This window comes from Protopterus annectens, chromosome 7.part1, assembly GCF_019279795.1.
Source record: "Protopterus annectens isolate FY-2018-M chromosome 7.part1, PAN1.0, whole genome shotgun sequence".
In the NCBI taxonomy this organism is placed as follows: domain Eukaryota; kingdom Metazoa; phylum Chordata; order Ceratodontiformes; family Protopteridae; genus Protopterus; species Protopterus annectens.
In genome coordinates this window covers 480,673,965-480,688,256 of record NC_056740.1, presented here as the reverse complement: position 1 = coordinate 480,688,256, position 14,292 = coordinate 480,673,965, and the positions used below count along the sequence as shown (strand labels likewise).

Sequence of the window (14,292 nt, the reverse complement as noted above, 5' to 3'; positions counted from 1 at the left end):
GAGAGTGAGAGAGAAGGTTGCATGATGTAGGGATAGTGAATCCGAAAGTGCAAAGGTTAGCAAGGAGGAAGTAAAGACCGCTATGAAGAGGATGAAGAATGGAGAGGCTGTTGGTCCAGATATACCTATGGAAGCATGGAGGTGTTTGGGAGGGATGGCAGTGGAGGAATGACAGTGGAGTTTTTAACTAGATTGTTTAATGAAGTCTTGGAAAGCGAGAGGATGTCCGAGGAGTGGAGAAGTGGTACCAGTTTAAGAATAAGGGTAATGTGCAGAGCTGTAGTAACTACAAAGAGATGAAAGTGATCAGTCACAGCACGAAGTTATGGGAAAGCATAGTGGAAGCTAGGTTAAGAAGGGAGGTGATGATTAGTGAGCAGCAGTATGGTTGGTTTCATGCTGGAAAAGAGCACTGCAGATGCGATGTTTGCTCTAAGTGTTGAAGTATAGAGAAGGTCAGGAGGAGTTGTATTGTTTTTGTGGAATTGGAGAAAGCATATGATGGGGTGCCTAGAGAGGAGTTGTATGAGGAAGAAGGGAGTGGCAGCAAAGTATGTAAAAGTGGTACAGGTTATCTACAAGGGTAGTGTGACAGTGGTGAGGTCTGCAGTAGATGTGATGGATGTGTTTAAGGTGGAGCTGGGATTACATAAAGACTCAGCTCTGAGCCCTTTCTTATTTGCAGTGGTGATGGACAGGTTGACAGATGACATCAGACAGGAGTTACCGTGGACTGTTACGATTGCGGATGAGCAGAGAACCGGTTTGGGAGACACTGGAGAGGTGGAGATGTGCTCTAGAGAGAATGAAGGTCAGCAGAGACCTGTGTGTGTATGAGGGGGAGGATACAGGAATAGTGAGGATGCAGGGAGTAGAGCTGGCTAAGGTGGATGAGATTAAATATTTGGGATCAACAGTTCACAGTAATGGTGAGTGTGGAAGAGAGGTGAAGAGTGCAGGCAGGGTGAAGTGTCAGGAATGATTTGTGTCAAACTGGTAACCGTTAAGGGGAAGGCCCTATAAGAGGGTAGAGAGACCAGCTGTGTTATATGGGTTGGAGATGGCACTGACAAAGGCAGGAGTCAAAGCTGGAGGTGGATGTTAAGATTTGCATTGGGTGTGATGAGGATGGACAGGATTAGGAATTGGTATACTAGAGGGGTCTGCTCAGTTTGCACGGTTTGAAGACAAAGCCAGAGGCAAGATTGCGTTGGTTTGGACATGTGCTGGGGAGGGATGCTGGGTATATTGGGAAAAGGATGGCAAGGATGGAGCTGCCAGGTAAGAGGAAAGCCTAAGATGAGGTTTATGGATGTGGTAAGAGAGGATATGCAGGTGGCTGGTGTGACGGGAAGATGCATAGGACAGGAAGGAATGGAAACGGGTCTAATGGGAACAGCCGAAAGAAGTAGTGGTGATACCTGATGAGCTTGGCAGTACGATTTTTAGCTGCTGTCTTTCTGTGGAATATATGGACTGGGGTGAAGATTCAGCAGTTAAACCCACTTGGTGTAAAATGGAAAAGCATAGTGTAAGCTCTTAGAAATTTTTTTTGTACATTAAAGTAGAAAGATAGCAAACTGGTAGAGAAAACATTGGTGCACTGATGACACTGAGGTTTTCTGTATATTTGCAGGTAAGGTGATACTACCTTTAATCTTCTACACAAAGTAGTACCAACTGATTTGCTTTGTGTCCAAAGATGATGTGAAACATGGTTTTGCGCTGTGTAGTGGTCCATGAGTGAACATGGTCACTGGGAGGCAGCTGTGGTCTCTACCAACTGGCAGAGGCTGGTTAGTACCAGGAAAGTGTACATGTTACCAAACTATTTAGAGTTAATATTCTTTGGCATATTAGTAGAAATACAGTGGAGGGCAGGAGTCTGCTTTGTGCACCTTGTGGGTTGTCTATAGAAATGTTCCGTAGCTGTATGTCCTGGATGATGATAGCTTAATATGGGTTGAGGCTGTTGGTTAGTTTTGTGGTGTAGGTACACTCAGCCTGTCTTTAAGGGGGATGACCCTGCTGCTGTGGGTGTGGCGGGGGGTTGAAACCAGATCTTCAGGAGGCAGGGAAGGGGGAGATGCATTATCTATGACTACAGGGGGTTGCTGAGTGGGGCGGACAGCAAGTATCATACCTGCCTTGGATGGTGGATTCCTCCAGTCCATACTTGCCTTGCACAGTGTGGAGGGGGCACTGCTGTCAGAGGAGCAGGTGGGCTTACCAAACGTAGGGAGGGTGGTTGATAGGCAAACACATGTAGGAAGAAAAAAATGGTTTGGTAGTTCTAATGTTTTTCAGGTTGAGGGCATTTGGTTCAGAGTTGCAGAGAGACTGCAAGCAGCAGAGGAGTCGGAACATTATTTATTTTTTATTTAACATTTGTTTGTCGGGATAGTCCAACTAGACAACAAGTGTCCGTTTTCAGCTGAGTCCTGGGGAGAAACTCCATAAGTTTACAGAGAAGAAAAATTTACAAGAGACATTACAGAGTAGTAGCATACAGATTGTAGACTTTTTACAGTTGTTAGTGTACAATAAGAGGAAATTCCCCCTTTTGGTTAAAAATACAAATGTACAAAATATACAATGAGAGACTATAAGAACTTGGTAGAGCGTTGCAAGATATTTCACAATTGAATAAGAGTATATAAATATTCCATATATACATTCAAGCAAATTTACATGTAATACATGTGTACACACACACGCATATGTAGGTTATTGCTCACACATGGATAGGTATAGTTAGATGGTGTTTGTGTTGCCCAGGACAGATGGGGTGTAGAAAGTAGTAAGTGGACGATTCTTAAAAATGGGATGTGTTCTAGGGAGTGGCATAAGAGGTAAGCATGTGAAGAGGGGTGTTTTGTTTAACTTTTTTAAGCAGATGGGAGTTTAATGTAGCAAAATAAGGTGGGAGTGCAGATCTGATGGAAGTATTTGAGAACGAGGGTTTGTGAAGAGAGATGAGTGCATTCGCTGTAGTTGGAATGCAGTAGCTGTCTACATGGTGATAGTGTAGGATCTTGACTTCCATAATTAACATTAACTAATTAAAAAGAATAGATTATCATCTAGTTTAAAACCTTTTTCAGTGCATCATGTTTAGGTGTTGATAATGTGGGGTTTACCCACAGCTAGCATTTGTGCTGCCACTCTAGTGTCAAAGCCAGGCATGGTTGAGCCCGCATTATTCCTACATGGATGTGATCTACTGCAGTTGTACACTGGCTTCATTTTTAAAATTGTTTGCTGTGTCTCTGGGCTGTTGAGTGATTGTGTCAGGCATGTTGATGTATGTGCTGGCACTTGTTTGTCATTGGTGCTGTTTTTAGAGAGAAGCCAGCATTCTTGTGCACCATATTTGTTTCTTCATTCACATTTGCTAACCAGTACAAATTTCTGGACCATTTCATTTTTTTGAGTGGTGGTTTTGAGATTACTTCTTGGCAGCATATTGGTGGTGTATTTGATGTCTCTGTGGTGCAGTTACTTTGCAAGTGAATTGAGCCGCTCTTTTTGGGATGCATTTGTATACTTGTTAAAGTAGTGCACTATTTTATGAGGAAATTACTGCTGTAGTGGTATCTATTAATTGATCTTCTTACAGTTGGTAGCTGTTTTTAACGTTCAGATTAGAACTTGTTCCCGTGGGCAATCACTGTATAAAAGTTTGTGTCTATTGCAGTGTTAACTAAAGGGGGAAAAATAAAATGTAATATTTGATTCCGCTTAAGACACGTTCACTTTCTTGCTGTTTGTTTTGCTTTAATTTTTGTTGGATTTCTAGCACATAACAGATTAACTTCTTGTATGTCTTTCAGATTACAGTTTTGGTAGAAAATGGGCTCTGATAAACGGTAAGTAGCAAACTTTTTTTCTCTGAGTTATTAATATATGCTTGTCCTGTGAATAGCAGTAGCCACCCATATTACTGAAAGTGCTGTTAACATTGGTTTTGAAAATGCTGCATGTTATCACTTAAACCTTGTATTAGCAGTTTTGGGAGGGGCTCCCAGTTGTCCTGCTGAACTTCTTTTGCTTGATCTTCCAGAAAAGGGCACCTGGAACTGTTGTGCATCGTAATGCAACACCAGCCCCCCTGAAGTTTAACTAGGTTTATGACATGTTGGTAAGCTTTGAATGAAAGTAATATTGTTCTAGGGGGTGAACAGTGCAAGTTTTTATTTCTAAGGTTTTTGTGTAATAGAGTGGATATAAAAAGCGTACACACCCCTGTTAAAATGCCAGATTTTTGTGATCTAAAAAAATATCACAAGTCATTTCAAAACTTTTCCACCTTTTAATGTGACCTGTACAATTCAATTGAAAATCAAATTTGTTAGTGGAAAAAGTATAAAAAAAAGTGTACAGTACGCTGGTTGCACAAGTGTGCGCGCGCCCTTAAGCTAATGCTTTGTTGTGCGCGCGCGCCCTTAAGCTAATGCTTTGTTGTAAGCTAATGCTTTGCTTGGCATGTAAGCTAATGCTTTGTTGTGCTTGCTTACGCTAATGCTTTGTTGTGCGCCATAAGCTAATGCTTTGTTGTCTTGTAAGCTAATGCTTTGTTGTCTTGCTGCATTTAAGCTAATGCTTTGTTGTGCTGCATGTAAGCTAATGCTTTGTTGTGCGCTGGCTCTTAAGCTAATGCTTTGTTGTATGCCTTAAGCTAATGCTTTGTTGTGCGCCCTTAAGCTAATGCTTTGTTGTGCGCCTTGCTTAAGCTAATGCTTTGTTGTGCTGCTAATGCTCTTAAGCTAATGCTTTGTTGTGCGCCCTTAAGCTAATGCTTTGTTGTGCTGCCTTGCTAATGCTTTGTTGTGCGCTTAAGCTAATGCTTTGCTAATGCTTTGTTGTGCTACCTTAAGCTAATGCTTTGTTGTGCGCTTAAGCTAATGCTTTGTTGCGCGCCCTTAAGCTAATGCTTTGTTGTGCGCTACTCTGCTAATGCTTTGTTGTGCGCCTTAAGCTAATGCTTTGTTGTGCCCTTAAGCTAATGCTTTGTTGTGCGCCCTTAAGCTAATGCTTTGTTGTGCGCGCGCCCTTAAGCTAATGCTTTGTTGTGCGCGCGCCCTTAAGCTAATGCTTTGTTGTGCGCGCGCCCTTAAGCTAATGCTTTGTTGTGCGCGCGCCCTTAAGCTAATGCTTTGTTGTGCGCGCGCCCTTAAGCTAATGCTTTGTTGTGCGCGCCCCCTTAAGCTAATGCTTTGTTGTGCGCGCCCTTAAGCTAATGCTTTGTTGTGCGCGCCCTTAAGCTAATGCTTTGTTGTGCGCGCCCTTAAGCTAATGCTTTGTTGTGCGCGCCCTTAAGCTAATGCTTTGTTGTGCGCGCCCTTAAGCTAATATTTGAATACTGTAATTACAGCATTCAGTCATCTTGGGTAGACACCAGACATCAATTAAATAGACTCTGACCCCCAGTAAAGTTCAGCTTCGTGTCCCTGCCCAAGTAGCTGAGACACGCATGCTTTGAGAAGAGTTTATATAACCACACAGACACTCCTGGGGAAGGCCCGCACAGGTTTTTCAGCTGTGCCCCCTGTTCCCAGATTGTATGGTAGTACCAGCTGCCACCACCCACTAATATTTATCAGCTACTCAAAGGCCCTTAAAAGTGTGTCCAATTATTACTGTGCAGTATTATTATCCAATTGGTAGTATACCCGGGGCTAAAGCTATTGGCGTGGCTTTGTGCAATTTTACTAAGGCATGCAAGTACTCTAAAGAGCTTAAATTGTCTCTACCAAAACAGCCACAGTTGAAAGGATGTAAAAATATTTAAAAACAGTCAAAACACAAGACAATACTTTTTACTACACAGTGCTCGTCAAGAGTTCAGAGATCACAGAGAAATACTTAAAATAATTCAGTAGTACTGTTCTGACATCACAGAAAAACACTTAGTGTAATCTTTCTAGTTTCTAGCTCTTTCTAGTTTCTAGCTATTTGTAAGAGAAAACACAAGTCTAAGAAACTTAGATATACAGCAAGGCAGTGCTGCTGAGTTGGTCAAGGCAAAAATGCTTAATGCTCTCTCCTCTCTGTTTTTAAAATCACATTCCTGGTTCCATTACATCATTCTTCACACTTCCCTGGGTTCCCAGGCTAACAAACTACATTTACTTTCTTCACCTCTGGGCAGAAACCAGAGCAGTAAAGGACATTTATGCATGCAAATTCTGGCCATTAACTCTGGCCTTAAAAACAATAGGCAGGTACCTCACTCTAGACTTACTGGCTCCAAGTTTTAACATCAAAGGGTCACAGCATGCTTTACTTGGTCAGTTGAGTGCACTGTTACATTATTTTCCAATTCCACATGTAACACTATTTTTACCATTTAAGACAACAAGCCTGTGGTTTACAGTAATATTTACAGATGACAGAATTATCTCCAAAATTCTATCTGGCTAGGCTGGCAGTCTTCACCCATTCTTCACACCGTGGAACACAGTAAAGACCATCATAAAAAAGTGGAGAAAATATGGGACAGCAGTGACGTTGCAGAGAACTTGACGTTCCTCTAAAATTGTTGAAAAGAAGAGATAAAAATATTCTGGGAGGCTGCCAAGAGACCTACAGCAACACTGAAGGAGCTGCAGGAATTTCTGGCAAACACTGGTTGTGTATTACATGTGACAGCGATCTCTCGTTGTCCCCAAATGTCTGGACTATGGGGTAGGGTTGCCAGATGGAAGCCTTTTCTTACACACAAAAACATCCAGGCCCGGCTAAAATTTACAAAACAATACGTAGTCTCCCAAAAGCATGTAGGAAAATGTGATGTTATGTGATCCTATCTCACCTACATTCTGTACTGATGGGTTCGGAGCCGATCCTCGGCTCCGACTCGTCACGCTATACTATAGAGCGAAGTCTCTAATTGGCTGAGCTATTCTATATCCCAGGATGCACCCCCACTACTTCCCCAGATCTCGTTTGCCGCTTGATAGCAATAGACGTGGTCTCGACTTGGCTGGGCTAAGTACCTTTTACTGACTGATTTTCTGTCAGAAATTTTCTAATTTTTCAACCAAAAGCTGTTTTAACAGCTACTTGTTGTTTCTGAGTGGTTTTTGTGAAAGTTTGTGTGTGAATTTTGTTAGCGCTAGGTTCCCGCTTTATTAGTAGGGGTTTCCTCGCGCTCTACTTCATACTGTGTTATATCCTTGTGTTTAGTATATTTGTGTAGTAAATATATTTTTTCTCCAACGACAAGGTCCCGTTTTAGTTAGAGGGGCCTTGCCCTCGCGCTCTGCAGAGCTGTGTTACAGTTTGCCTGTGGGCCTATCCTGTTTAAGTTAGAGGGATTGGTATCTCTGTGGTAGTTTTTGTCCTAGTCTGTTTTGGTAGTGTGTTTCCTTGTAGAGATGTCGAAGGAGCATAGGCCTTCGGGCTTTAAAAAATGTACCAAGTGTGGGTACAAGATGTCAATCACGGATGACCATTCTCTGTGTTTATTGCCTAGGTCCTAAACACCTTCAAGAGTCGTGTAGTGTATGTCACGCCTTTTCTTCTCGTGTCCTCCAAGAGAGGAAAAACAAATTGATATTGAAGGGGCTCATCACCCCTTCTTTTGAGGAGGCTTTATCTTCTCCCCCCTCTCCTTCCAGGAAGTAGTCTTCGGCTCCGAACAGTCCGTCGGAGCCGACAGCTAAGAAATCAAGGCAGGCTTCTCCGTCGGCTCCACGGACTTCGGAGCCGAGGTCGGAACGGTCTGCCTCGATGCCTCCAGCCTTGACTCCTCTGTCTTTGGAGCCGAGCGCTCGAGCATAGAGAGGCGGGTCACCTTCTTCAGCTCCATTGGTTTCGGAGCCGAGAAAGGTCGCTCGCTCAGACTCTTCTACCTCGGCGCCGAAGTTCCCGTCGGCTCAGAGGGAAATTTCTGTGCTGGTGGAATCTCCCTCGGCGCCGATACTGCTTGAGACTATTCGGAGCCGGTCCCCTAGTCTTTCGGAACCGGCGGCGAAGTCAACTCGGGCCCGATCGGTCTCTTCTCGGTCCTCGAGGATGTCCGATTCGGATATAGACAGGGTGCTTCAAAGGCTGTTCCAGTCTCCGGTTTCCAAAAGTTAGTCTCTGCTCTAGCCCAGTCGGCTCCAGAGCCGATTGTCCACCCTGTTGTATTGGTTCCTCCTCCAACAGCCTCGGCACCGTTGGAGTCTGTGCTGGTGGAGCCGGTGGAGGTTCTCAGGTTGGCTCCGACCCTTACTCCAACCCTGACCTTCGGGTCGGAGTTCGGTACACGGACCTCCTCGTTCGGCCCCGGGGGTGACGCTTCGGGTCCAATGCTTTCGGTTCCGAGCCTCCCTTTCGGTGCGTTGGCTGCGTGAGTGCCATCTACTGTTGTGGCCTCGGGAGTCGGACCTTCCCAGGACTCTGGGGGGGGGGGGTCCGGCCTTCAGGGCCATGAGGACTGCTTTGGCCAAATCTTCCTTGGCTACCTCCACCATCTCTCCGGCACCTTCCCTTGGCATGGAGACTTGTTCCTTTGTTGTCCCCCTGTCTCAAGACAGCGGAGCCCTGGGGCCTGAGGTCACCCCCATTGGGGATTCCTCCCTTCCTGGGGTTCCTTCCGAGGCTTCTTCGGAGGAACCTCCCAGGAAGAGACAGTGTAAGAGGAAGCACGTCGACTCGCCTGAGTCTCTCACCTCGGACACCGACCTCTGATGCGGAGGGGTCCCCCAAGTCGTCCTCGGACGATGTCTCCTTTGTGGACATCTTAGAAATCCTCAAGCAACGAGGCGACTGGCAGTCCAAACCCCCTTCCGCTGAGGAGTCGATATTCCTCAAGGCCTTCGGGGCTCAGCCCTCAGCCTCCTGGGTGTCTCCGCCCTTCGATGAGCTCCTGGATTTGATCTCTCGAAGGGCGTGGGAGCACCCGGATTCTGTGGAACCGGTGCCGGCTCGCCCGAATAAATTTCTGTCAGCCCCCCCTGAAAAGGAATTCTTATCTAAAGGTGTGGCCGTAGATGCCCTGGTGGTGGCATCTGCTACCCAGCAAGATGTGGCAGAGGCTTCGTCCGTCCATCCTCCTAATAAAGAGTCCAGGAGTATGGATCGGTACGGGAAGCGCACCCTTACTTCAGCAGCCTTTACTCTAAGGTCTCTGAATTACCTGACGCATTTCACCAGACTTCAGAGGGATCTGGTCAAGGAGCTTTCAGATACCCTCTCTGGTAACCTACCTGAGCAGTTGGCCCAGACGGTTAGCTCTCAGTTGGCTACTCTGTCATCAATATCGATCTCGTCCATGAGGCTCATTTCATATGCGGCCGAAGGGGCGAGTAGAGTGGCGGGTACAGGTATTGCTCTACGGAGACTAGCCTGGCTCCGCCTGTGTCATTTTGCGGAGGCCTTCAAGTCTTCCTTTGCCGACGCTCCCTTTGATGGGTCCTCCTTGTTTGGACCCAAGGTAAAGGACACCTTGACCCGCTGTGAACAAGAGGGTAAGACTTTGACTGCCGTAGGGGCACGGTTTTCCACTCCCTTCCGGCCTTATCCCAAGGCTAGAAGAGGGGGGAAATGTGGTTCCGCAAATCTCAGAAGACTTGCCCCTCACAGCAGGATGATCCCCCTTCTAGAGGCAGGGGGGGGGGATTTTTCAGGAAGACGCCGTCCCAGAGGCGGCAGAGGCCCCCGCAACACTGGAGACCGCGAGTACTTTCGTGGCTCCTCAACCTTCCAGCATCCCTGAAGGATTGCCCGACTGCGCCGCTCCGGAGCCAGTCGGGTGTCGTTTTTCGAGGCACCTAAAGGCCTGGGAGAATATCTCTCAGGACCGATGGGTGCTCCGGATCATTGCCGGAGGTTACAACATGCCCTTTTCTCAGCCCCCCCCCCACCATCCCGGAAAATCCCGGACCCACCACCCAGTCAACGGGATCTCGCAGCCATCGAAATTTCAAAGCTGCTACAAAAAGGAGTCATCCAACCGGTCCCCGAAGACCAGACCAGATTAGGGACTTACTCAAGATTCTTTTTGGTGCCAAAAATGACCGGGGACTTGAGGCCCATCTCGGATCTCAGCAAGCTCAACCGTTCTGTCAAGAAGTCCAAGTTCCGGATGGTCACCTTACAATCCATTCTCCCACTGCTGGAGGAAGGTGTTTGGATGTGCTCCATAGATCTCAAGGACGCCTATTATCATATCCTGATCAGGCGTCCAGGAGACACTTGCACTTCAGCCTGGGAGACAGTCATTTTCAGTTCCGCGCACTGCCCTTTGGTCTCACCACAGCCCCCAGGGTGTTCACCAAATGTTTGGCGGTGGTGACTGCTCACCTGAGAAGTCTAGGATTCCAGGTGTTTCCATACCTAGACGACTGGCTCCTAACTGCCACTTCCAGGTGTCTACTCTTACAGAACCTTGCAGCCACTATATCTCTAGGCAACTCCCTGGGAATCACCTTCAATTGGGAAAAGTCTGTGTTGCTGCCATCTCAGCGCATACGATTTATCAGAGTAGAGATAGACTCAAAGCAAATGCGGGTCTATCTTCCTACAGAGAAGATAGAAATATTACAATCTCAAGTCCGAGCATTGCTCTTCAAACGCCGAGCCCCAGCAAGGATGGTCCTACAACTGTTGGGTTCCATGTCGGCTACCGTTCTCCTAGTTCCCTTAGCAAGATTGCATATGAGGATTCTCCAGTGGCTCCTGTCAGTCCAGTGGTCGTATCAGGATCTCCCTCTCCGTCACCTCATTATGATCACAGAGACGTGCAAACAGGACCTCCGTTGGTGGCTTCTTTCCTCCAACCTGGATCAGGGGCGACCCTTCGTTCCTCCACCTCCAGTGGCCGTTTTGACTACGGACGCCTCCCAGACAGGGGGGGGGGGGCATTACCTGGGCAGGTCAGTCCAAGGCAAGTGGCACCCCTACGAGAGTTCCCTACACATCAACATACTGGAAATGAGGGCGGTGCTTCTATCCCTACAAGCACTACACAGTTACCGCCCCCAGGGCATGATTGCCGTTCAGTCCGACAACATGTCAGTAGTCTGGTACCTGAACAAGCAGGGAGGGACCAGGTCCTACCCTCTTTGCAGAGAGGCCATGAAAGTATGGGATTGGGCTATTGCAACCAACCGTTTCTTGGTAGCAACACACATTCTGGGGAGATCCAATGTGATAGCAGACAAACTGAGCAGAACTATTCTCTCCCCGCACGAGTGGTCTCTGAACGACAGAGTGGCAACTCAGATCTTCAGCAGATGGGGGAACTCCTTGTTGCGACCTCTTTGCAACTCCTCTCAACACGAAATGTCTACAGTTCTTCTCTCACCCCAGTTCCGGGGGGTTTCCCAAGGACGCCTTAGTCCAAGCTTGGCCCACCGGCCTAGTGTATGCCTTTCCACCAGTTCCCCTTCTTCCCAGGGTGATCCAGAAGGCGATTCACTTGCAGTGCAAGATGATTTTAGTTGCCCCATACTGGCCTCGTCAAGTCTGGCTGCCCTTTCTTCGGAAATACGCACTGGACGATCCATGGTTCCTGGACCAGGTTCCAGACCTCTTGATCCATCAGTTGGGACAGCTTCATCACTCCCTTCACTCGAAGTTAACAGCTTGGCTCCTCCACTTCCGACCTTAGTCAGGAACCAGGTTTTGGACTCGGAATTCATACATATTTTGTCCTCGGCCCACAAGAATTCGACTAAAAAAATGTATAACGGCAAATGGAAGAGATTCGCCATTTGGGCCCAACTCCGGGGATTGGATCCCATTTCTGCCCCGGTGTCAGAAGTTTTGAGATTTTTTGCTTCTTTATTCAATCAAGGTTCTTCGGTCTCTACCATCAAGGTTCAATTGGCAGCTATTTCTAATTTTCATGAAAGTATAGACCCACCTTTGATGAGCAATAAGTTGTGTAAGGCCTTCATGAAAGGTGCTGGGCTGCTACGACCTCAGATTTCTCATCCCGCTCCACCGTGGGATCTTAATTTCGTATTAGGTGCTTTGACCTCTTCCCCCTTCGAACCTGCAGCAACTTGTGACTTGAAATTTCTTTCTTGGAAGACTGCTTTTTTGGTGGCAATTACATCAGCCAGAAGGGTTTCGGAACTTCAAGCCCTATGTGTCAAACCACCGTACCTGGTTTTTCACAAGGATAGAGTATCCCTCAGGCCTAATCCATCCTTTGTTCCCAAAGTTTGTTCTAGTTTTTGTCTTCAACAGTCATTGGAACTCCCAGTTTTCTTCCCAAACTACTCAGACAGAGTGGAATACATCTTCCGTTCATTGGATGTTCACAGGCAGTTGCGTTTCTACTTAGGACGCATCAAACAAGAAAACCGATCAGTTGTTTGTCCTTTTTGGACAATAAATTGGGCAAAGCCGTCACGAAGGTCACCATTGCCAAGTGGATCAGAGACTGTATCAGTCATACTTACCTTCTTTCTAATAGAGAGCTTACAACCACTGTGAAAGCTCATTCTACAAGGGCTATGGCTACTTCGACAGCCTTTCATTCCAAGCTTGCCATTAGTGACATTTGTGCTGCGGCTACCTGGTCTTCTCACACCTTCATTTCTCATTACAAATTGGATGTGGCATCGCGGGGGCGAGCTTCCTTCAGTTCCACAGTTCTCAGGAGTGTTTTCCAGTGAGCCACCCAGGAATCGGGTGCTAGGGACGCTGTCCCATCAGTACAGAATGTAGGCGAGATAGGATCACATAACATCTTTTAGTTATGTACTTACCATAACTTTAGATGTTTGGGATCCATCTTGCCTACATTCCTAATACTCGCCCTCTTTCCCCCTGCCTTGGAGATCAGAAGAGACCGGACGGTTCAGTTTAGCCGTTTCATCTTGAAACACCTGGCAATGTTATTTCAACTGTCTATGACTGTGTGCATGTGTGCGGACAAACAAGATCTGGGGAAGTAGTGGTGGTGCATCCTGGGATATAGAATAGCTCAGCCAATTAGAGACTTCGCTCTATAGTATAGCGTGCCGAGTCGGAGCCGAGGATCGGCTCCAAACCCATCAGTACAGAATGTAGGCGAGATGGATCCCAAACATCTAAAGTTATGGTAAGTACATAACTAAAAAAGTTATGGTTTGAGACCAAGGTTGAACTTTTTGGCCACAATTTCGAAAGGTATGTTTGGCGCAAAAGCAACACTTTGCATCTCCAAAAGAACACCATCCCCACGGTGAAGCATGGTGGTGACAGTATCATGCTTTGAGATTGCTTTTCTTCAGCTGGACCTGAAGCTTTAGTCAAGGTGGAGGGAATTATGAACAGTTCCAAATACCCTTATAGTCCAAAGCCTTCAGGCGTCTGCTATAAAGATGAATTTCACCTTTCAACACGACAGTGGCCCCAAGCATACATCCAAATCAATAAAAGAATGGCTTCACCAGAAGAAAATTTAAAGTTTTGGAATGGCCCAGCCCAGGCCAGACCTAAATCCAATAGAAAATCTGTGGGGTGACCTGAAGAGGGCTGTGCACAATAGATGCCCTCGCAATCTGACAGATTTGGAATGCTTTTGCAAGGAAGAATGTGCAAATATTGCCAAGTCAAGATGTGCCATGCTGATTTAAGGGTGTGCACAGTTGTGCAATTCGTGTATTGTAAGTTTATTTTTTATATTTTTCCCCTAACAGGTTTTTGTTTTTCAATTGAATTGTACAGGCTGTAGGTCACATTACAGTGGGAAAAGTTTTGAAATGATTTATTGTGGTCTCTCTATTTTTTGTTTTAACAGGGGTGTGTACACTTTTTTATATATACTGTATATCATTGCTGATTTTCTTTTGGAGAAGATGGGAGAGCAGTAATTTTCCGGTTCAGTATCTTTGATGTGTGCATGTGGTTGTCACTACTCCAGTCTTATTTTTTGTCCCACCCAGTTTCTCTGCATATCTGTTTTGACTTGCTGGCGTTTTAAGAAGACTACCAAGACCACAGGCTTGGTATTAACTTTGGTTCAGATGGTGACTGCATCATAGGTTTCAGAATTGCTAATCTCCTCCTGTCTGGCACTATTAGTCTCAGCCGACTCAGTAACTTAATGGTAATTGCTTATTGTGCTCACTTCATATAATGTCCACTGCTGATAGTGGAGCAGGTGCTTTTCTTGAGTACTTCAGTTTTATTTTTATTTTTATTTTTCATTTACTACTTCAAGAAGCTTGGTGTATTTATATGGCTGGGGTCCTAGCATAAAATGCTGTGTTTATGCTTTTGTAGTGCTTCCAGTTGTGTGCACATACCATCTCCTGATTGCTGCTTTGTGTATGAGGTTAGACATTGCACCCATTAGGGCATTCT

At 46.1% G+C, this 14,292-nt stretch overlaps 2 protein-coding genes across 2 annotated transcripts in view; one reads left to right on the top strand and one right to left on the bottom strand.

Annotated features, from left to right (window-relative positions):
• Positions 1-14,292, bottom strand: part of LOC122807833 (RNA-binding protein 6-like) — a gene marked incomplete in the record, with an annotated part of 356,906 nt that overhangs the window by 294,209 nt on the left and 48,405 nt on the right.
• Positions 3,820-14,292, top strand: part of LOC122807832 (RNA-binding protein 5-like) — a 1,001,232-nt gene continuing 990,759 nt past the window's right edge. Inside the window, exon 1 of the mRNA XM_044078931.1 lies at positions 3,820-3,869. Within this exon, the coding sequence (XP_043934866.1) occupies positions 3,853-3,869 (17 nt within the window). The 5' untranslated portion in view covers positions 3,820-3,852. The remainder of the gene's footprint in view (positions 3,870-14,292) is intronic.